The sequence below is a fragment of the Tinamus guttatus genome, unplaced genomic scaffold (genome assembly GCF_059628265.1).
Source record: "Tinamus guttatus ecotype Peru unplaced genomic scaffold, ASM5962826v1 Tinamus_guttatus_pri_ptg000314l, whole genome shotgun sequence".
Classification (NCBI taxonomy): Eukaryota; Metazoa; Chordata; class Aves; order Tinamiformes; family Tinamidae; genus Tinamus; species Tinamus guttatus.
Window position 1 is genome coordinate 7,694,876 of NW_028288848.1, and position 25,105 is coordinate 7,719,980.

General features: G+C 34.1%; 1 protein-coding gene across 1 annotated transcript in view; it reads left to right on the plus strand.

Moving 5' to 3' along the window:
* The window catches only part of LOC104572907 (adhesion G protein-coupled receptor A3), a 242,508-nt gene that overhangs the window by 115,398 nt on the left and 102,005 nt on the right, over positions 1-25,105 (plus strand). The window contains exons 8-12 of the mRNA XM_088528799.1: positions 10,699-10,863; positions 13,802-14,000; positions 14,840-14,989; positions 17,562-17,723; positions 21,201-21,407. Coding sequence (XP_088384925.1) covers positions 10,699-10,863; positions 13,802-14,000; positions 14,840-14,989; positions 17,562-17,723; positions 21,201-21,407 — 883 coding nt within the window. The remainder of the gene's footprint in view (positions 1-10,698; positions 10,864-13,801; positions 14,001-14,839; positions 14,990-17,561; positions 17,724-21,200; positions 21,408-25,105) is intronic.

Genomic DNA, 25,105 nt, shown 5'->3' on the forward strand with positions numbered 1-25,105 from the left:
GGTTGTAGTGGATAATGAAAAAGACTATTAGATCAATTAGAATGGTAATGCCAAGTGCTTGAGCTATTATATTGCTGCCAAATCACTTAAATTAAAGCAAGCTCTTCTTATTTTCACAGTATCAAAATTAAAAGGCAAACTGTTAATCACCTCATTATGCTCAACTGAATCATGCTTTGCACTTTCTGAACAATTTGTAAAGAGAGCACAGTAATATACTGAAAGGTTCTCAAAATTGCTATCATCTTTAAGTTGTCAGTTTATAAAAGTTAACTGAATCTTATATAATATTGACTAATTTTTGCCAGGTTATAACATAAAAATTATTATCTACCATAGCATTATTTTAACAAGGATTATTGATTGATATTCTACCTAACACTTTTAGTGTGCCATTAAATAGGTGACCCTAATGCTCATGATGCAGTATGCATTGGATTCTGCAATTCAAAAAGAACATTCTCTAAATGCACTGTGACACTCGCTGCTATAGATTGGAAAATTTCTCTCTGTTGCTTAAGCTATGTGATAAAATCTGTCAACATGAGGCAAAATATTTTCAGTATAAAGCCTCAAAATTTAAAACAGCTATTTAAAATCTTAAAGCATTTTCAGTACTCATTTATTTCAGCTGTATGTTTGACTTCATGATGTAGTAGTGTGTTAGCACTATGCAATTTTTATACCACACAGTCCTTATCCAGTTAAAAACACAAATATTTGAGTAAATGTGGGTCTGCCTTGGTCAAGAAGCTGATCATAACAAACTTTTCGAAGGCACTGCTTGTAAAGATGCTTGAGAGACCTATGCTTTATAAAGTACCCTTCAAAAAGCATACTATTTTTAAGACATTTTAAAGTCAGTTATTATTTCTTCTAAAATAAAAAATTAATTTGAAATTTAAATTGTCTCTGCATGTTGTAAATGAGAAAACATTGACCAACTTGGGTTTGTAAAAAATCTCTTCGGCATTTCTTAATTTTAATTCCATCTTTATGAACACATACAGCATAACTCTGCTTATATTTGTTATTATTTTTATATGTTAAAATAATATGTAAAAATATACTTATTACATGCTGAGTTTTTAATGATGGCTTCTAAGGCAGCCTCAATTGTATGATGCACTGTGAAACATCAGAAGGGCTATGCCTTTTGGAAGAAAAGAGTCTGTCTCCTATCATATGCTAACCATAAGATTTGGAATAAAAATAAAAATAATTTAAAATTAGGTCTTATAGTATCATATTTTACCCTCCTATACCTTCCCAGCAAAGGCTGACTCTCTGTGGACTTCTGTGATTTCCCTGAAGGACAGACTTTGACTTTTGTTGCTTAATAGTTTCAAGGTTTCTGAAGCTAGTTTTAAACAAAGATGTAGTTCTATTCCAAAAGTTACTTATTCAAACATTTTTAGATAGTTATTTTATTGAGTTGCTCTAGATATTTCTGGACATGGATTTGCAACATAAATATCATACTAAACCATTTTGTTTTATTAACTGGCATAGTAGAAGGATAAAATATCCAAATGTGTATTTTTTGTCTCCTATGATAAAGCAGTATGAACTAAAATAAATGTTTTCATTGCAATAATTAAACCAAAGTTTTGAACTGTGTTCCGGCGTGTGACATTTTTCTTGGCAAAGACTATTCTCTTACAAGAGATTTTGAGATGGTCTTTTCAATTCTGCTGCTAGCTCACATTTACCATTCCTAGCCAATGATAATAATATTTGATTTTGCTCATGTTGAACTTCTCGTCATTATGCTGGTGTATAAATATCATAGTTGTACATAAAAATGTAATTGTGATATGAAGCTAATTTCCTATCATCTGTGAATGGACCTAGCTGAAATTGTGACTTGTTTGTATGAAGACAGATGAATTTCTTGAGGCTAGAATTTTTGATTATCAGCTTGATCACAATAAGGGGCAATGAAACAGTCCAAATCCATGAAGCTGCGTAGTACATGTGCGATTCCCTACATCATGGTATCTTTCCCAGCTTTCCTACCATTCTTCCTTATTGTTTGGAGAGGCGGACAGGACAGTTATTAGGACATTAAATTAAAATATATAGGTATATTTTAGTTTTATGAATCAAAGAATTCTTCAATAGTAAGAAACTTTCGTTTTCAGGAAGCTGTTTATTTACTGAATGGACTGTAATGACTGTTTTAAAGTCTTTTTGGTTCTACTCTGTAAATACTTGTGTAGTGTGTTTAACAGTGCTTATTTCTCTGACAGCTGGAATGAATGCTTGGGGACCATTACAGTTTGTGAATGCTCTTTAAATTGTGCAGAAAGTTAAGAACTCGTAAAAAATGGAGTGTTACTAATGGAGGAACTAACGTGCTGTTAACTAAACCTAACAGAGTAGGTTCTGGTATAATATTTTTGCATATACTTTTTATTAGGTTTTGTGGGTAGAGTTGCCATTAGAAATGAGACTGCCATTAGAAATGTGATGCGCTGCAAATAATGCTTTTTCTTTTAAAGTGTGTCCTAAGTATTTGAGTCATCTTAGTGTGGCTGTCACAATGCAGGTCTTAAAAATATTAACAAAAGAGAAACAAGCTTAGGAATCTGTTGTTTAAGCATATAGTGCTTTTTTAAAAGTATATTGTGTTTTGACAGTGGTTGCTTGCCAGTGCGAGGTGGTTAAAAGAGAATGAGACAAATAGCAAGTGTTTGAGATAATGGAACTACATTTGATCTTTCAAATGTTAGAAGAAGTAAGAAAACTCATTTTAGAATTAAAGCAAGTCTTTCCTATATTTCTTAACATGAATATATTGATTTCATAAAATTGCTTTTAGAGGTATATGCTTATGTGAAAATCAGCTATTTGCAAAATAAATGTCTGATGGCAAAGACGACTTTCAAATCATGATCTGCTTTTACTGTAACCTTGAAAAAAAAATGAGAGAAATAAAAAGTAATACAAAGGTGCAAAATCACGATTATAGTGTTGGTAATCTAAAGATTTCTTTGAGTCCAACTAGTAATTTTTAAATGTCTTAAATTGTCAGTGTAGCTTTTAGTACAGAATGTGACTGAGACTGAGGATTTCACTAAAAGAATAAGAATAGGTTGAGATATGGCTAGTGAAAGAAATGAATACGAATAAAAACAGACTCCAGAGGTTGATACTCCAGTCATGGTACTCCAGTATCATGACAAGTTTATGATCCAGGCAGTCAAACCAAATAATACAAAACAAAAGACTTGCAGAAATTTTGAGAGAAAGGAGGATTTTTTTGCTTGCTTTTTGTGGAAAGGAGCCAAATAACCCCTGAATTCTCTGGACAGTTTGTGGCAATAATACAACTGGAAGAGATATGAAGCAAGCAGTAGTGACTTGGATGGATACTAAATTAACAAGAGCAGTCTGCAAATGGCGCATATACTATTAGAAAAGCAAATTAATCCTGCAAAAATATTGGATGTTTACCCAAGTTTTTAAAGAAAAGAAAAAAACACGGGTGCAAGAAGCAGGCCAAGTAATCTGATTCAGCCTACAGGTATTTTACAAGCACTTTGTGTTCTGTTCTCACAACCATTTAGAGAAGAATGAGCAGCTGAGGTCCATACTGAGCGGCCAGGAGAAATCATCAGAAGCTGTTTAGTACTGATATTTACTTGGTGCACTTAATTGACCCTATTGTTGGGGTGCACTTAATTGACCCTATTAATTGTTGAACAGTTAGGAAAGAAATGAAGCAAAATAACCATTTAAATTGTAAATCGACATTTCTTTATTGTTTTGAGATTACTTTAAACTGTGTAGTCAATGGTCTACAGTCTGCTCTAGGAGGTGTAGGCAGTAGAGGAGACATGAAACATATGTGTTTTGCCAGAAAAGTTCTTATATTTCCAAAGGGAGAAAATATAGAAAGGTTTTGCAGAATATTGTGAAAGGCACAAACTAAGAGCTTAATTATTTGGGATTAAGAGATTCTTTATGCTAATTAATTTAGAAGATTAATTGTGGCCTTTCTTCTAAAATAATTGGAATTAGCTGACTAAAACCCAGTGACAGATTTATTATTAATCAGTTTGGGGAATAGCTTAAAGTATAACCTGTGGAAAGTATACTAATCCTGTGAGAGGTAAAAGCAGCAAGTGTGATATTCTCTACTGCTATAAAAATAGACAATTATATAAAAATTGGGCTGTGGCATGAGATCTGTATGCTTAATTTGAGGAACTGGTTGTTGAAGTAGGGTTGAGACATATATATTGTCAGCAGAAAAATATGCTGATATTTTTGGCTGATAGAATTAAGTAATTTACAATTGTAAAAATATTTTGACAAAGTCCTCCTTCAGGAAATTTCAAGCAAGATCAATAAATTCTGTTTTAATGTTGAGAAGAGATTAAGAGGAGGCCTAGCACTACATTTTGCCTTTACATTTCCATCCCTGCTTGTTTCCTACAGCCATGTATTGGCCCATATAACCATACAACTTAAATGATTAGTGTTAAGAACAAAATTTGAATCCCATGCAAAGGTGGATCAATGGAGTTTTGTTTTGATTTTTAAGGCCAAAATAATTTTAATGTGGCCCTTTGAACTGTTGCAGATCTACAGCTAAGGAGATGATGCACTACAACAAGGGATTTGGTGTGAATATTGCAGGACAGGAATTTTTAAAATTCTTTGCCCTCAACACCAGTGTTGAGGTGTTATTATCTACTTCCTCACAGTCCAGGCTGTTGTTTGTAGGCCTGTGCATCCCCATGATTATCAGAGAAATTCTGAATTTTATCTAAACTCTACCCAGACTTTCACTCGGTTTGGTGTCCCTAGAAGAAATAAGTAGATATGTAAAGCAAAACATTAGAAGTATTAAACTTACAAACAGCTGAATTACTCATCACATTTCATATATTTCAATTTATTCTATATAGAGACTGTGCTGTAGGACATTTTCCTAATGGATTTATGCAAAGTTTTCTTCATTATAATGCTGGAATTCAGTGAAAATAGGCCCCCACCCCTCTCATAAACAGAGTTTGTGCTGTACCCTCTGTACAGCTGTTGGAGCTGTACCCTCTACTGCAAACAGAATACCTGCTGTCCCTGAAGTCCTTATCAAAGAGTCTGCTTTGTCTTAGTCTTTTGGTTAGTTCTTCCCGGATATCTTCTAGCTCAACAAATAAAGTGGGTGATTATAGACCCAATACTCAGTGACCCTATCCCACAGAATATTCATGAAGAAATTAATTGCTGTATTTTTAACATAATCACTGGCTTTAACAGAAAAGCTAACTTCTGTCAGTGTTGAGCATTTCACAGATAATTTTAAATTTTAAAATTCATGTAGTGAACTGTAGCTTTATTTTTTTTGGCTAGTCCCTGTGGCATGTAATCAAATAATCAAGAATTGTTTCAAGGACCTTAACACTTGTGAATCATCTGGGAAATATTTTACTTAAAAAGCTTTCATGCAATTTTGACTGCTGGACTGATTGTCACAGCGTTATTTTTGTCTAAGAACCTCTGCTAGTGTGGAGATCACAAGAGCTATGCTAATGAACTAGAGCTTTCTCTAGATACAACCTTGCAGTGTAGAGACTACTTAAGGGCAAATGAAAGGCACAAGACAGGTGTAGCAGCGTTTCCCCAGCAGACTGCAGCGGAATGCATCCTGCAGTCAAGTGGCTTGATGTTGGAACAAAATTAATAACAATAAAGACATTTGGACATCCCCAAATCTTCACCAAGTGACAAAGCAGCTCAGTGATAAATTAACTGATTCATGAAGTCCTTTATGTGAGCCCTAGCCCAGCTGTGTTCAGTTCAGTGCCCTTTATAGTGCAGGAGTGTCACAGCCTTTTCATTTGCCAGATTTCTGCAGTAAGAGAAGGCTTGGAGTGGTCAGGAGCTGTTGATGCCTTTTGTCCCCATTTTGTGTTACCAGCAAACCACCAGACTGTAGGTCTCTAGGAAAGTCACCGTAGATTTGTACACCTTTCAGCATGCTCTTGGGTAAAGCACCATTGCCTGGTTGTCTCTCCACCTGACAAGCTCAATAACAGAGAAAGAAAACTTATTGTAGTATGTTTTATACCTCTTCATGATATAGTGAATTTCTGACTACCTCAGAGTATGTCAGTGTATAATCACTCTGGTATTACTATTATTTTTGTCAATTTCAACACATAAATTAATTGCATATCATTGCAGGTCACAGATTTTTGACATCTGCCTGTAGAAAATACATCTCACTATTGGGCAGATGTTTACATAACAAAGAGATAAGACTTGCCTACAGCAGCGTTTTTGACCACTGACATTTTAGTCAATTTAATTTTAGCAATAGAAAAGAAGGTGAAATGGTTTACTAACTGGCATACAGGTCTTTTCACCCTTTTTGAAAGTAGCTAGTTCATCATGTCTGTATATTGTCACTTAAATTAGCCCCTTTCCATTGACCTCTCTGATGCCAAATTCACCTGCTGTTATGGTCCTAACACTGATGGGAACAAATTAGGCAATAGATAAATTATGGTAGGAGTAACTTTGGCACTTACTAAGTGCCTTGGATGGCTACCAATGAAATCAAGTTATGCCTTGTTTCTGTATCTGATCAGAAGAAACTATATTGAATTTGTTCTGTCTGTGACAAATTGATTACACCTGAAAGTATTTGCTAGCCATCTAGCATTAAGTGAATACTTATTTCAATTTTTAATCTTCCTTTTCTCTTGTTGTGTCCTGGACACAAGCTTTCTCTAAAGAAACAGCAGCATTCTAAAACTTTCTTTCATGGGTAAATAAGTAATTTTGTCAGAGAGATCAAACTAGCATCTTAAGCTCAGTTTAAGTGCCTAGATTTACACGTTTTCTCTTCATTTTCCATGTTTTAACCTTACATCCTCTGTTAAAGGCATCATTCTAAGCAGCAATGTTCTCTGGAGACTGACACTTCTCTTTTCAAATTCTGTGTTAGTATTAATAATTTAAGGTAGCTTGGGTTAGATGCAGGTTATGCAAGGTTTCTGCTTAAACTGTAGAAAAGCGTCATCTATTTATCTCTCTGAAGAACTATATAAGGAAATCTAAATAATATTATTAATTTTTATTTCTCTCCAAACTAGAGATTGCTTCTTACAGAGTCCTACAGAAAATCAAGTTCAACTTTAAAATCTCTCTCATGGAAAGCAGCTGAAATACTGCGTTGAAGTCTCCTCTTTATTGGTTACTGTCTTTCTTGGCATGTAAATGGCTGCTGGGACATACAGTAAATGTCACTAAGGTATTACTTTAGGACATGGATGAGTAACTTTGCGTAATGAGACCTTCTGATTGTCTCATTAGTTGTGCGTAGCTGTAGCAATAACCATGCAACAAACAGAAATCTTTACTTGATTACTTGGATATAACTTCTGCCTGTATTAGGCTTCCTCTCTTCATAATGACCAATGTCACAGGCTTCCATTAAATATTACAATGACTTCTTCATGCAATTGCATTGTAGGTTTTAATTAAATTTTCAATGTAACAGTCATAATATTTGCAAAGGAATATTGCCATTCATGAAACTTCACAATGCAAGGAAGGAATAGGTGTCTTCTCTTTCTTCCATTCAGGATTCTTTCATTTACTGAGAAGGCCATGATGTGATGACTGAGTAGAAACTCTTATTTTATACTTGGGAAGCTGCATAGTACAAGCCAAATCTTTTCAAGAGTGGCTTGATGTTTATTAGCTTCTATGAGACCCAAGTTTATAAGAAGTATAGAAGGCAAAGGTGCCATCCTCTCTTAATTCTGTGGTGGTCTTGTTGGGCTCCTAAAACTCATAATGTATGAGACAAGAGACTTCTTTTTACCAAGTCTTGTTGCTGCTCCTCAAGAAAGAGCAAGAACAATTTTCTTCTACAGATCTTGACAAAACTGGAACTTCAAGACATGGTATTATAATAGTGCCAGTACTTAAAATATCTAAATTACCCACCTGGAAGTTTTATAAAGAGATTTAGAATTCTGTGTTGCCCTTCCCTGCTTTTCCTTTAAGTTTGCCAGGTCAGTGAAGTTGCCAAGGTTTATAGTTGGAGCAGATATTAAAGACATCAAGCTCACTGTTCTTTTTAAGATTATAAACATTTCTTTGCTTAATCCAGTCTCCCAAGTTCTCTATCCTTTCTCATATCCAGATAACAAGCAAATGAACAGTTTCACCACTGGACTTGCTATCCAAAATATTCCTACAGAAACATAAACGAATTCATCATTTACAGATGGCAATTCAGAAAATTCCATGTTCTGGTCATTATGCACCTTCTTCTATATAACATAGCCCTATTTTGTCTTACAACATCTTGTTCAGTATCTGAAGGAAGGGCCATAGAAAATTGAAATTGAAAGTGAGAATTAACTCATCATCTTGGAGAACTTGAACTAGAGTTCATGTATTGGCTTTCTTACAGAAGCAACAATGTTGTAGCTGTAAGTACCTGTCTGTGCAACTTAGCACCAGAACATGTTCCAACGATTTAAAAGAATGGAAAATGTGCCTTTTTTTTCTTCCTGTTCATTTATCTTCATATTGTTTACCCATAAAATTGATGATATGCCCAGGTTTTTCTTTTCCTCCAGCAAAATCTGTATGGTTCTCAGCTTTATGCAATTTGTAGTGTTAACCGTGGCTATAAATATTTTAGTAGTAAGTATATCAAAAGACCAACACATCTATCATACTTTCCATTCATTTGGGGAGTCACTGTGTCTTGGTGCAATAGGTGAGTTTTTATGCTAACTATTGATTCAGTGAAAAATAGCGTTTCTAGATTATTGTTTTTATAAACTCTAGAAGTATTGTCATTCTTAACTGTCTGTGTGATATGAGACTTTTGTGACATATGAAACTGAAAATTTATGTTGAGAATCTTTATCAGCTGGCTAATCTCACTAAATTATTTTTAAGTGAATGTAAAAAGAGGCATTATGAGATATTAGAGGGCCCCCTCATCTAAGACTTAACAGATCAGTTGCTTCTGTTGACATGAAAAAATTCAGTTACTCTGCTGCAGAATGGCCACTAATACATTTCCAGCGTTCCTTGTGATAAAAACATGGCAGAATTTGTTGCAAAAATAAGATAGGGGTTCCAAACTGCTTAGAGCTCAAAGCCAGCATAAATAGGAGCAGTGTGAGATTTTTCAAGATACTGCTTAATGATAAATTTTGCTGAATTTTCATAAATTACACAAAAGGCAGAAGTATTTTAACTTTAATCAAACGCAGTTGCTTTTTTTTTTTTTAATGGGGATTGAGATAATGTTACTGTAGTACGTTCCCAAGAAAGTCATCCTTCGTTAATATATGCTTTTCAAAGGGAATATTACATAATCCTTAAGCAGCTGTCTAATCACTTCTTACCTTACTTTCATATATGCATGTCAGAAGTTTATATGCAAGGAGAGTAGATCCTTTCATATAGTAAAGCTAATAGAATGTGTGTCTCATTAATAAATATTCAGACTGAGAAAGGATGTTTTTAGAAAAAAATATAAAAAGCAAAATATTAAAAATATGTACAATCTTCCTATTATATATATCTACAAAAAGGCAAGGTCTTTACAAAAATACTGAGTGCCCCCAAAAGAAATTTTTTAAATATTGTTTTAATATATATTTGAGATCAATTTAATAACTTTTAAATTCTGTGATTGTTTCTTTATGTACCTTCCCCACTCTCTGACTGTATCCCATTTCTTTCCATGTAATTTCTGTATGTACAAGGCATAAGGCATTTTCGAAGATCAGCCATTTGTGCAAAGTAAATATTTCAGACAATTACTAACTTTTTTGCTCTCCCAACTCTTTTCAAAAGCTGTACTTTAAAAAATGCAGTTAGATTTCTTTCTGGGCCAATGGCAGATTTAAGATCTAATATATTAGTTTCTTAAAATGCAGTAGTTACCATTGTTTCTGATCTATAGAGTTACAATAATTAGGTGAAATTCTGTCTCTGCTGAAATCAATTGAAAAAGTCAACTTTTATTGACTTCATTCAAACCTTGGCTTCATCCATTAGAGGAAGGAAAGCTGCTCTATTGATTAAAAATATATAGAAAACACTAACCAGAACAATTATAGGCAATTTTAAGTATTCCTGAAATTTTCCTCCATCATTAACTCTGGGAATTTAACATAGGCAGCCAACATATTGGTGTGATGCAGCAATGCTCAATGTTTATATTGTAAGAGTAACCAAGGAATGTCTCTATATTTAACTTGTCCAAACTTTCATTGTAAAGATATTTTGCAACTTGCTTTTTTGGTATTAATAAATGCATTTTGGTTTTGTTAGGGGAAAGCTCTGATCAAATTCTGTGAGTAGTAGAATATTAAGAGAAGTATCAGTATTTGTCAACTTGAGAGGTATTTCTGTTTAAGTGCTTTGTTAAGCAACCAAAACAACATCTCACATTATTTGAGGAAAGGAGAATGGGGATTGATAAATACTTGATTCTCTTTTGTAGTGACTTGTAATAGCTGAGTTAGCTGCTCATGACCTAAGTGGTCCATACACGGTGGTGTTGCTAAAATCTTAATATTAAACCATTGCATAAATATATATTTTTTACCTATAATAGTATCGGAAAAGCTCTGAAGAAACCTTAATATATTAATCTCTATGTAATAAAGTATATTCAATAATTAATCTTTATTTTTGCAGCGAGCTTATCTTATCCAGTATTGACATTGATGCGACTGGAGACTGGGAATGTTTAGTCAACAATTCTTATGGAAATAGCACTAAACAAGTGGAGATTGTGGTACTTGAGACAGCTGCACCCTATTGCCCTGCAGAAAGAGTAATTAACAACAAGGGTGATTTCAGGTATGATTTTATGGTTTCATAGTTCATAGGAGAATCAAAATAGTAAGTAAAAACTCTCCAGAAACAAAAACAGAATCTTGAGAAGAGTTTCAGGGCAAACACAGTTTCCCAAACAGAGCATAAACAGAGAACACATCAGTCCTGCTTTATGAATCTTATTGTCTGCACAGTTTTGTTGAATTTTTATTTCATCTTTACTTTCATGATCATATTTTTTAAAAATTTTATTTCAAAAACCAATAAATTGAAGAAAGTCAAGTATCTCCAAATTTGGTATTGCTTTCAACTCACCCTAAAATACTTTAGTGATATTCATAAAACTCTTAAACAAAATATTAGTACCTGCTTTACACTGGCACTGATGTATGACAACATTCTCATTGAGAAGCCAAGCAAGAAGGTAATTTGTTACCAAGGGAATAATGAGGAGAATAGTTCACTGGAGGAAAAGAAGACCAGAAAAAGAGTTTCTCTGTTAAACATCAGAACTTTCTGCAAATGCTTCTGACTCAAATGCTTCTCTTCTTTTTCAATTTATCATTAAAACTCTTTTAAGCATCTTTTGGTACTAGTTCTTATTTTCGATAAGCTGGGAGTAAAACTGCAAGAAGTGAGGAGAAACCCACTCACATAATTTGTTTTCTTCAGTGCTAAAAAGCTAACTTACGTGTTAACCTCTGTTCCAGCGAGCATAAAAATTTTACTGAATATATTTTAATCCAGTAGAGGCTCTTGAAAATCTTAGATGATTTTTTTTTGTCATGCCAAAGCTGCCATTGGAGTTTGCCATAAAGTATGTGTTTAAATCCATTTTAATTAGATCTTTTAAAAATATAAGCATCCCATCAGAATACACATAGTGAATCTTTTAGATCACAACTTTATGAAGTTCATGTTCTAGCCATAAAATGACATCCTTTTCTTCATAAATAAGAAATATTTAAATCCTACAGACTGCACAGATTAACACCAGGGACATTTTGTCCCTCTAAATAAATCAAAGGGAGGGCCCGTTTCTCTCCTTATTGACCATCTTTCCGAAAGTCCATGCAAATTTATTTTTAAAGCATATATCAAAAGGATGCTGAGTCCATGGATTCTTCTTCTGACAGTTGAGAGGAATGAGTTTAAATTTGCAGAGAATTTATCAGGCACAAACTTAGCATTAGCACTTGAAACTATTCCAAAGCTCTCTCCTCAGAGATGCAGCTATCACACCTTTAATTTTTCTTAGAAGATCTTTGAGGTTTCGATAACGCAGCAAGTATGAAAGTAGAAAGAGCTTAACCACAAAAGGAAAGCCGTAAAAGAACAATTCTACTTTTTGTAAAAAAAAGAAAAAAAAAAAGTGGGGGTAAGGGGAGCATTAAGCACTGGTTTTTATAGTAGACCATCCTAGGTGGTATTTATTGCACAGCTGCAATAAGAATTATGCACCGTGAGTCAGAACAAACTGACCTTATGTACTGGAAGTTACTCTATACGATGTGACAATATTTTGATCTTGTTTTGTTCTTCAGCTCACTATACACTGTTCATCTCATTATATTCTGAGGTCCAAACGGTGGTGTTAAGTCCTAGCATTTCTAATTAGAAAGGCCAGATTCTGCTACCTATGCTCAGACTCAGTGCACCGTATTTTCAGAATTGCCTCTTTAGTTTTACTTTTAAGAAAAGGTGCTAACTGGTAACCCAATTTGATTAATGCTTCTTCTACTGAAGAGTAAAAGATTTTTTCTCTGCCATTTCAGAAAGTAAAAGAAATATACAATAATACAGTATATGTTTCAATTTTTCATGAAACTCCTTTCGTGTTTGATTTTACATCAGATGTTTTTTCATCACATAATGAATTATTCCAGTGACAGCTGTGACAAATGAAAATATTTTTCTTCTTGTCTTTTCTTCATTTGAAATTAAGAAAACATATTGAGCCCAAAATTTGACAGGTTATTATGTCCAATTGCATCTGCATCTTACAATTGACAGGGTCAAGTATGTATTTTTGAGTAAAACTAATTGTCAAGATGTGGCTTCTGTTTTACTGTCAGGCAGAATATTTTTATGATTGCTTGGTTTCAGTCATTACATCAGTGCAATTAAAGTAAGAACCACATCCTTTCCAGACATGCTATGGGCACCTGGAAACTTGCTGATGATATGCTTCTATTTTTGTCAGAGTCCTAATTACTGACCCTGCTTTGTCCATACTTCTCTGGAGAAAGCAATGAATATGGTACCAAAAGAAATAGATCCCAACTGTGCAATTCTAGAGAATAAAGCAGATAGAGTAAGAATGCCACATAGTAGACCCGGTAGCTAAATACAACAATACTGTCTTCTCTTGTCTTATTCTTTGTCCTCGAAGGCTGGTTTAGCATCACAGTATGTAAACAATTTACACCTAAATGCTTAATTTGTGAGGGCTAGCTCTGTCTTCCTCCATGAGTTGCAAGCTCTTCTCTTTCAATGTTGTTTACTGATTTCTGTTATGTGCAGGAATTTGAGGCCTTTATGGCCATGAGAGCTTTCTGGTGTTAGGTCAAAATGAGAGACAGAGATTGTCATGCACTATACGATATTGCCTATTATAGATTTTAATAATAGTGGTTTTCTGCTTGATGGAATTTCTGCTCAGCTTTGTGCAGTCTGCAAAAATGAATGTAGGGGAAATGTCACTCACATTTATTTCTTTAGCAGCAAACACCTTCCTAGAATTAATGCAGAATTAATGTGTCATCAGCCAGACTCAAGACTGCATATTTTTATCATTTTCCAAGGAACCAAAGTAATTTATTATAAAGCATATTATAAAGCAAAGTGATTTATTATAAAGAATTACCACATTTTTTTTCTCAAATATTCTGCATATAGTACCTTGTAAGTTGCCTTTAAGTAAGATGTTCCACATTGCTATTCTACATTATGTTGTTCATAGATGGCCCAAAACTCTGGCTGGGATAACTGCCTACCATCCTTGTCTTCAATATTCATTTAACCCAATTGCCTTTCACAAGGGAGCAGAAGAGTCTAAGGCATGGCGTAAATGTAATAGAACTGGACGTTGGGATGAAGAAAACTATTCTGAGTGTCCTTATTCACAAGAAATAACCCAAGTTCTTCATGCCTTTAGTCAGGTAACATGAAATCTGGGGCTCCTTTCTGTGTTATCAGTTGTGTTGAATAGCTTGCCAGAAAATGTCTGTTGAGCCACGTCTTTGGGATAGCTGGACTTTTAGCAAAATGTTTTACTTGAAATGCAACATGTTTCTTTGGCCATTGAAGTTGTCATAGGAATAAAGGCACGGCATTTATTGCCTTTGTTTTAATTCTGTTTCCTCCAGCTTCCTGGAGTCTAGGTGAGCATTAATATTGTTGGCAGGGTCATCAGTGCTTCACTTTTTTGTCTTTCATTCATGCATTTTTACCAGAAAAAATGTGATTTTGTTTTAAAGGCCTATATCAGAGTTTTTTTGACTGAAATGCCTTTCACTGTTTTTGTTGTCCCACAAAAGAGCTGCAGAAATGAAGACTGTTTTAGAATGTGGTTTTTATTATCTTCCAAGGGAAAAAAAAAAAAAAGGTTCACTTGGTTTCTTATGCATAAGTAAGAGAGAGAGAAGAGAAAGAGATAAGAAGTAAGCAGACAGAAATGCTGCATGAGAAAGGGAGCAGAATAGAGAGAGGCACAGACTTTTGCCATGCCATCTCTTACCACTTTCAATTTCCATGATAATTTCTCCCCAGAAAATAGTGCTAAATACCACTACAGGGAGTCGACAGGGAGTTCGTTTTCAGGTGTGTTCCTACTTAAATAAGAACACTCAGTGAATTTACAGGGTGATAGATTAATTTGCTTTGGATTGGAGCTCCAACCTCCAATTGTTGTTGCTGTTGTTGTTGCCATGATGACTTCTGTTTCTAAAGAACTGAGCTAGGTGATTTATTGCACATAACAATTCTGATGTATTTTCAGATGCACATCAATTTGACCAGTGTGCTTGAGTTTTCCCGCCAGCTGACAGCCTACACAAGAGGTGCTTCCCACTTTGCAGATAAAATGGATGTAATATATTTGGCTTATATAATGGAGAAGCTAATTGTCTTCGTGGATGAAGTTGAAGATGTAAGATTTCTTTTGAATACTGAAAAAAATATCATGTATAAGTGAAGTTGTCACACAAGGTCCTGTTCTTAATCTATGCTGGAACGCGCTGAAGAGTAGTTTCTAACATTGCCTGCTGGTCTTCTGATTGCTACCATTCCGCTTGTACTATAGTGTATTTCTTTGTGCCTAAAGGGGCATTAAGGGCATAAAGATTGAGCCATCTCATCTGCCTGACAGATGGGATTGCTGCTTAAAATTTAATATTGGGTTTCAGTGAGCCACATTTTAGTTTACTTTGTCATTTTACTTTTCACTGTGGCTAATAAATAAGAATGTCTCTCCATCTGGCTGTATCTAAGTGTATCTCTTATTAGTATCTAGGCGTTGAAAAAGCCTTGGTCTGTTTTCTCTATTTTGATTCAATAGAATAAAGGTGGAGGAAGTTTTCAGTGCATGTAGAAATTGTATGACTTCACATGAAAAGAGTGAATGTGTCTTTAAGTACGAATTTCTACAGAAACTTTTAGTACAATGTATGGCATTTTTACAAGGAAATTTAATTAAAGAGTTATGCAAACCCTAAGGGAAAAATAGCTTTTTATAGAGAACAGCAATGTTCATAATAGTTTTTACTGTTAATTTTCAGGGTAACTGCTTGCATAAAGATTTCATAACATGTAATTTTTGCACACATGATAGCTATAGTTAAAATATTTGGGTTTTTTTGGGTGTTTGGCAATGTTCATTTCTTTCTAACTCTAGCGTTTTTAATAGTTAACATTTTAGTGCCAATTTGAGAAAGCCTCCAAATTCAATTTCATCATCAAATGCCAGACCAAGAGTGTATTATTAACTGCTCTCCAAGAATCACGTTTCAAAGCTACAACTGCATTTCAGCCTCCTTGCTCAAAGTCTCAATATGACATTACTGCTTTTTGACAAAACAAAAATTTAGTGTTCAAAAAGAGTCTGCTACATCTATAAAATCTCTTCCCTTTTCCTATCATACTGGCAGCTGATGCATTATTCACTAAAATCAAACCCAACTCTAATCTCTTGAGTTCTTCCACTTTTCAAATGAGGTTTGTTTCTGGTTTTCAGTGTCAAAAAATTTCCATTTCCACTGCTTATCTTTACACCTCTTTTTTCATGCTCTCTTATAGTTTTCAATAGAGAGCAGAACATTTCTGCTAATTTTTCCCTTTTTTAAACTCTCATTTCAGCTTTGTACTTTCTTCTGTCCCTCAAGTTCGCTAAGCAGGCTTCTCATACTTTGAGCCCTTTATTCACCTATTTCTTAACTCTTGCCGAAAAGATACAAAAAATATATGCCCAATTAAAGTAGCAGTAGCCTCTCTCTTGAAGTTGCAGTTATATGGTTAAAAATGGGAACAAACTTTTCTACAGGGCAATATATGTGCAAAGGTATATTAGTTTATAGTTGATTAACGGCTGAGGCTACGATGAATGAAACCACTCTAGCAAATAATAAAAATACATGGAGATTTTCTGTGAATTAATAAAATCATAAGAAAAAAAAATCTAGCTAAATTAGTTGAATTTCTATACTAATTCCTCTCTGAGTTATTTCCCAATCAGCAAAGGATTATTCCCTTTTATAGAAGTTAGTGGTACCTCATACTACCTGTTGGTTCACCTGTCAAACAATAGAGCTTCAACAGCTGCTCTGGTGGCCTGTTTGCAATATACCACAACTCACTGCCAGGAAGATGTATGCGTGTTAGCCCAAATCTTCATTTTTTTTTTTAATGTCACGCGCTTATTCTTCATTAATGCATTTAATTATAGTGTAAATTACCCCCTCTCCTTATTTCTCACCTTTGGTATATTTATAGACTATTTTTCTGACCTCAGTTAATTGTTGCTTGGCTGATCGGTGTATACTTTAATCCTTTCTCATAAATCACTGCTTTCAGTCTCTTAATGTGTTTTAGTGTTATTCATTGAATCGATAGTTTGTTTGTTATATTGTCAAAAGCCATGTACAACCATCTAGTAATTATGTTCTCAAAAGTGGATTAAGTATTTCTGGAACTGTTCCAAATAATTTCATATAGAATCCCATTATAATCACAGGAGTGAGAGAAAACATCCCAAGCTACACCACCACACTTACTGTATAGCCAATAAGATAATATAGGTGCATATCTTACTCTTCTAAGTGTGAAATAAAATTTTCTTCCAATTTATTATTGCTCTTCTCCCACCAATACCATTTATTACCCATGGGGCCGTTCTTTAAAGGCGCATGGTTTCTCTTGACTTTCCCAGTTTACAGTGGGGAGTCCATTAATCACTCAATGAAGGCCTCAATTTTCTTAGTGAATTTTGGAGATGAACTTTAGCATTGAGAATCAAAAAACTTGAACTCAATTGTACTTTTGTTTTCTTTCCTTGGTCTTTGTATGTACACCCATTTATTTTTTTTAGTAAAATCAAAAATGTTTTTAAATTATCATTACCAAAAGAAATAGAATGTCTTCTTTTTTTTTGCATTTTTATGTACTTTTTTCTATGTTTTGTTGACAATAGGTAATGCTACCCATGGGGGATTTTTTTTTCCTCACAGATTGGAGACGCCCTTGTTGAAATTGCCAGCAATATAATGTTGGTTGATGACCACGTGTTGTGGATGGCTCAAAAGGAAGACAGGGCCTGCACCAGAATTGTACGATGTGTGGAGCACATTGCAAGTCAAGTGCTGACCAACAATGTTCAAGTTATATCAAAGGTATGTCATAAAATTACAAAATTACTTTTTAGCCAGATCTTTCAATTTCATGTTTTCATATACCACCTAGTATACAGAGAAGGAAGGTGAATTTATATAAGGCAGATAAACTGGTTTCTATTTGGAAGACTGAAAAATTTCTCTTCATATCACAGATTTTCTTTAAAATTCTTCCTTTTGACTTTATTATGTTTATTATTATAGTAGACTGTTCACAACACTCTCTCTGGTGTTCTTAGTCTTCACTCAATTTCTATTTTTATTGTCACTATAATATCTCAGTTCATTTTGAAAGGATTAAGTTGAGCAAGTGAAATTTTTAATAAGAGGAGACAACATGTTCTTTTGTTGCCTGAAGAATTTAATATGCCTTTCAGATAGTATTCTAGATAATACTTGCTTACAGCATTTAGAAAGTCCTGATCAAAAAAGGTGTCTCTTGTCATAAAGATCGGTAATTTGTGGCTAGATTTAATTTTTTAGAAGCAAGTTGGCATTTTGAAATAATTGTTCATATTCCTTGGCCTCCAGCTCATGTGAATTTGTCATTTGTCTACTAAGGGTTTGTTACATTAAAATTTATTTATTTTTATCAGTTTCAACATCTAAATAGTAGAAATGGATCTAATTCAGAAGCTTGAGACTAATCCTCTTAGAACTTTAGACAAATATTTTAAAGTCTTATTGTTCCTTGGGCTGGTTTCCTTGTCCGCTCCATCTTGAGCAGCCTTTATTATTTTCTCAACTGTTAGCTTTATTTACGTTAAGAAACTCTGTAAAAGTGAGTACAATGATAGTTTCAATTACAGCAAAAGATAAAAAAGGGAAAAAGAAAATGGAATCAAAGGCTGAACAGCCTCATAGCAGAATGCCTTAGTCCTCTCAGTATAATTTTGGAAAAGCAGTCTTTTCACTTTCAGAATAACCTATCAAAATATATTGGGCTGGTTTTTATTCATTTTTACATAAAACAGTAACATTTACTAAATACTAAATTGAAATAATAATAGGCCTTTGTAATGGGACAACCTAGGAGGGCTCTGCTGCTGTATGCTCATGCTATATGCTTATGCTATATGCTTATGATTTCTTTTGAATGTCAAGTGCCAAAGGTCATTGTTTTCTTATTGCTGCTCTGGAGCCTGTTGACATTCCTATCAGACTCTTCTGCTTACTCAGATGTGGATCTGTGTCTCTAACCTTTTTGCCATGCTCTATCTTTTTGCTTCTTGCAGTTTTCTGTAGGAGAATTAGTTTACACTTGAGCGTAATTGTAAATAAACAAAGCTGTGGAGTTTTTTTGTGCCATCTCAGGCAATATGAAATACTTCCTTTCATTTTGGAAGCTAGCCAGAAAACTGTCTTGCAGAGATTGCATCTGTTGGGAGGTCTTTTTTTTTGTGGTTTTATTTAAGCAGAAAAGAACAAAACAACCAATAAGTTTATTTATCCACTTGTTAATAATATAGTTTCTGAAAAAAATATGCCTGTAATATGCGTAAGTTGTATACCACATGCATGGCTGTGTTCTCTATATATTGAAAATCTGCTCGAGTGCCCTAACTTTTACTATTTTACTTTTTTGAAAAATGGAAATGTGTTTTTATTGTTGTTGTCTTGCTTGTTTCAAAATCTATGAAGCTGTGGGGTGACTAATTTCAAGTTCAGGCAAACCCCAGGACAGAAACATTCATCTAGCTTTTCCTAGATCTCCTTTGGTGTCAGAGCACATAAGAAATCAAGAATGGCCTGTTGCATTTTCAAATGCTAGGTAAATGAGGGATAAATACAGTCTCTGCATTTGAGATCATAGTTTAATATATAGTTAATTTAATGTACAAGTACACATATATAATATAGCATAGAGCAGAAGATGTAACAGCCCACTGGGGGTGCCCAGCCTTAAGAGCTCTGCCCTCAGTGCAGGATATTAATTATTGTCCTGGCGATACTGAGTGTTAGATGTGCATTTTGAAAACAAAGACTTCATACAAGTGGAAAAAACATATTCCCTTAGTGCTTTCTCAGGAGTGCACAGTAGTCTTCAAGTCCCCTCTAATTTTAGGCTAACTACAATGGGACTTTTTGCTCATGCTCTCAGTCTTTGCTCCCTTTAGGGCTATTCTCAGCTCAGCCACGTCACAGACTCCTTTGCCCTTCTGCTGAGTGCTGCCTTTATCCGAGGTCTAGAAAATAGGCACCAAATTATCATTTTCTATATCTGTAACAGTTAGAGACAAGAAGATTAGCTTGTGGCTTTTCATAATGCCTACCTTTTTGACTACAGCTTGTTTCCATGGATAATTTTGTTCTGCATTCATCTGTATCCATTTTATAGCTCATTTTACAGTCCTGCATAAGGAAGTTAATTTTACAGTGAATTTTACCCATCTGTTTCCATATGAAGATAATGGTATGCTCATATCATTTCAAAATTGCCAGGTGTTTACAGGAATATTTTGAGAGTGGAAAATCTTTATGTTTAAAGAATTTCCTATTAAAAAAAAAAACACAAAAAAACACTAAATAGGGTCCACTTTTGTAAAATCTCCAGAATCCTCATTATTACATTATCTAGCTAACATTTGCTTGTTCAATATCAACTCACAAGTGTAAAATAAGGAAGTAGTGTTATGCCCATTTTACAGCAGGAAACTTGAAATTATGCATGATTAAATGACTTTACCCAGGATTATAGAAACTTCAGATTACATTTGTTCTAGTACTTGCGTATTCATGAATCTTACACTTCTCAGTGGTGTTACTCAGGTACCTCTGTACTGCTATGCAGCGTGCAAAATATATCTGCTCACAGGTCACCAAACAATCCGTATTTGGAAGCAGAAAACATTCAGTCCCATCAGTATTGTGGCAGCAAAAGCTAGTTAACCTGATTATAACATGAGCTATTTGTATTGTGCACAGTGCTCTGCTGAAATAAATCCTTTACTCAGGGGTTCGGACTGATGATCTCTGCGCTGTGCTGTAATCTTTATGTCGGCGTATCACCTCATTCAAACACAGGCCAGAGAACTTGGGCATAGTGTTGCAATGCACCATATAGTCATGCTTAGCATCCTAAATGAACATTGCCTTTTTTTTAAATTTATTTTTACCATTACTAGTGCTAATCCACTTATATTTGTATTTCTTTAAATCAGGATTAATTCTGATGAAGCTGATAATGACACAATTGCACGGATAAATTAAGATCTTTTGTATGTTTATTGGTTATCCTACTTTGCATTTCTGCTTGCTTATGAAGAAGATTCAAGCAAAACCGTCATGATGTTGCAGAACACTAGTGCATTTTTTTTTTTAAGAAGTTCAATTTTCTTTGTTGCTCATATGCATACATATGGAAGCGTGCACATGCACAGCACTATAAAGCATGTGCAGTAAATACACAATGCACATATAATGTAATTATGCTTAAATATGCTAGGAACATGCCTGTTTCTCAATATGTTTTGACAGGTATCCCTTAATATCGCTCTGGAGGCCTTCATGATCAAGCCATCTAATTTCATAGGAATGACTTGCACAGCCTTCCAGAAATTACCTCCAAATTCTGACAAGTCCGCAGTGGGAAGCTGGGAAATGCATCATCACCCTGATCAACATTTGAATTTCAAGTGCAACACTGGCAATTTGAATAGTTCCTTGGTGAATTCTTCTACCAGGGTAAGTCAGAATCATTGTTTGATTATATTTAAAAACATTGAAAATTTTGAAAATTTGTTCTTGAAAACATAATATAATGTTATCTATTTAAATATGTTTTCAGGAGTACCTTTAAGTGGAATACTCACTTGACAAACCTGTATTTATGGTCTATTAGTTTTGCAACTCTGTTAATAATTTCAATGTGTAAGTGGCATTAAGCTAGTGTATTGACTGGTTGTGGATATTCCATTAGTGTGGAATGCAGGATGTGAATAGAAATGAGTAAGCACCTTGCTGTTTCGTCCTCTGTGTCCAGCTCAGTTATTTTTCTATGTGCAGGTAATCTCTTTGAGGTAATTTGGAAATCCTTGTTTTGTTCAGGTGCTCTAAGGGGATTTTATATTGCAGAAATGTATTATTTTAGGGAAATTATCTTTTTTCCTCTGAGTTATATTGCATTTTATATATCCTAAACTTTGTACAGAGAAAGAGTGTTATACTGAAGTTTTTGAGTAGTGGCCCAAGAAAAACAATAATAAATAAGCCGTTTAACAAAATGCACTCTTATTATCAAATAATGAAGTGGAACAATTAAATTTTGATCTAGAAGGAAATGGAATTTTGCATTTGGTTGAGCATGTTATTAAACTCAAGTATTGTGGAGTTAAGTTCTTGTTATCCTTCAGTAGAATCTCATTTTTATAGACTTATTTCTTGAAATAGTTAGTATGACAAAATGATACTTTTTTAATGCTGCTGGATCATTGAACTTTGCAAGTATTTTGATTGCAGTTATTTTCTCTTTGAGTATTTTAATCTTCTCTCTGGATTATTCAGGCAGTGAGGTGATAGGCTGTGCTCTCAAAAAGAAACCATCTTATTAATGTAAAAATAGTCTCAGTTTGTGGTGAGAGTTCATTTCCTCCTGAACACTGTTAACATATCTCTTTATAGGCTTACCTGGAAAGTTGCCTTTAAAAAGAAAGGAGTTTGGCTTCCATAAGATTAAAAGAAAATGTCAGAGATGTAAAAGTTACAAAATTTCTTCTTGCTAGCCACTTTGGAATGTTCTGTGATGTACAGGAGAACATTTTTTGGTGTTTCTCTTTACATAAACCTGGAAGTTTCCTTATCTGCCTTACCAGTATATTTGTATTCCTCAGTACCAATGTTTCTCATAAAGGCATCTCTTCAAAGTTTGATGTTCAAACTGTGTTGTGTCTCTCATGATAATATTTCATTCTACCATAAATATATTTTTATCATCTTTCACATCACTGAGCACACATGTGCCACATGCACAGAGTAAGGCAGAATATTCTAGTTGCAGCCCCCTTCTATGATGTTGGCAGAAAATTGCAATATAAAGGATTCAATAACATCTATGCTTACAGATTTTGTCATGTTTATACAAAAATTCCAAGCTGGAATGTCTGTGAAAATAGGATTTTCATTTTCAGTATCAGTGGATAAAAGTATTCTTTGAACTACAGGTGCATTTGGGTATTTCATAATGTTCTTCATAGATTTATTGTTTTATAATTGTAATCACATGTAAAATTTCATCGCAAATGTAAAATTAATTTTGTTGCTAAACTGAGTCCTGCAGCTTAGATGAATTTTTAAAAGGAAAGTGTTGAAACGTTCTTCACAGTAAGCTCATAATTCATTTTTCTTCTTATTCTGTTTAGAATAACTTCTTGAAAATAAAACCATCCTATTAGACATAGACTTCACTTCCAAAATCATATGAAAAGTATTATTATAGACATGTCATAATACTACTGAAGTCTATCATTTCTTTTTCAGAGACAGAAAGCTGTACTCTTAAAACAGCGAAGATATTATAAACAGATACAGAAAAGAAAAAAAAACAAATAAATGAAATTCTGGTGGTCTATAAATTATACATATTAAGAGCATGAATCAAAGAGCTAATAATTAATGCTTGTTTATTCAAAGATCATCACAGGAGTTACATGATGCTTTTCATTACAAAATGATATTTTCCCTTGCTAGTAAACATTCAGGAGTTTTTAGCTTTCAGATTGGAAATATTTAAGCTTGATGATACTTCGTAAGTGATTTTTTTTTTAAGAGCATTTTTTTTTTCGTTTTTTTCAGGCCTTTATTCATTCTAAGGCTTTGAAAACATAGTGTTAGAAATGTTGAAAACAAAACAAAATGATTCTACTGGAAAGTTTAAAAGAGACAAAAATTAAAAGGTGGCACAGTCACCTTTCCTGGACTGTGGCAACACGGCAAAACAAAAGTCTTCGACAAGACAAAATTTTCATAATTAAACTAAGTAAGACTGTGCAGCCAGGGTGTGAATAAGCAGGAGTGAATTTTCGACTATGGTCTAAGAATTGGTTTTTTAATGAAGGTTAATTGTTGTCATCATGCTGCTTTAGGTGCAAACAAAGTCTTATTTCAGTTTGATAAAGAATTTTTATCTTTAAAACCAAATTCAACTCTGTAATCAATAACCAATCTGAAGGATTCAAAAGGATTATTTATCCTGGGATGAGAAATTTCCCCTGGTAGGGTTTAAACCCAACTGTCTTCTCTGAAATCCCGTTTGTGTAGTTTATAGGCATCTTTTGCTGATGGACTGGACCCTACTGGGTGAAGAAAGTGACTCAGAAAATGGCACTTTAATGCCGCAGAATATGAACCCAGTGAACAGTTCCCATTCATTACCAGGGCTGAAGTATGGTCTGAACCTCATCTTTCTTCCAGCCCAAACTCATGATACCTTCAGTATGCAAAGTTTATCAGAGAGGCGCTTAGCTGTTCCTGTCCTTCAGTAAAATTGCATTAGTGTAAAAGAATTTTTAAACTTCTTGTATTAACACAGTCAAGTGTGTAGTTGATACAGACTGCATTCATGGTTGGACTTTGAGGTAAGTACTTTATGAAAATAATTTACTGTTTCAGCTTCATTGAAAGCACTTGCTAAATAACAAGATCTTATCCTCTCTTTTATAGTTCATCTGATAGAGGATTGAATTAGTGAGTTAAGCTTCAAAGGTGCAACAACCATCTCTTTTTTCATATGGAATTCCTGGCTTCTTAAATTTGAATTCAGCCTGTACTCCATGCATTCCATTTAACTTTTCCGTTCTATTTATTTCTTATATGTTTTTCTGAGACATTTGATTTGTCAGGTTGTGTTGCAGGAGGTGTCCATATTATAAAATGTTGAGAGACGAATTGGTACTGTGCTTTAAACATCCTGACTGCAAAGAAAAATACCTGAATTATGAAATGCTGTGGAAAAATCCTGTGATTATTTGCCTATAGCACCCTAAGGCTTTATAAATTTTAGAAATATTGTTATCTCAGGCACTTATTGAAAAATATCAGTATGTAAGAAAAGGGTTTTTCCTGCATAACTTTGAATTATCAGACTACACAGAAATCTGTAAATAATACTAAATTCATATGTAAAAGTTTGTGTCCACACAAACCACGCACAAAACCACTCAATATAAGGTTTTTTATGACCATATGACCAGGTTATCTTTGGGCAAGGATCAAGCCCAGAAATAGAAACCCGGAGAAGGGTTGTGAAGGGGAAAGTTATAAGCTACAGAAAATTGGTCCTGTAATAAAAGTGTCTTTCACTACAGTTCAGCGTGGGTGAAATGTTCATAATCTTTATGGATAATTAGCTATATCCAGTCATATCCAGCTGCCTAGTAGTATATACA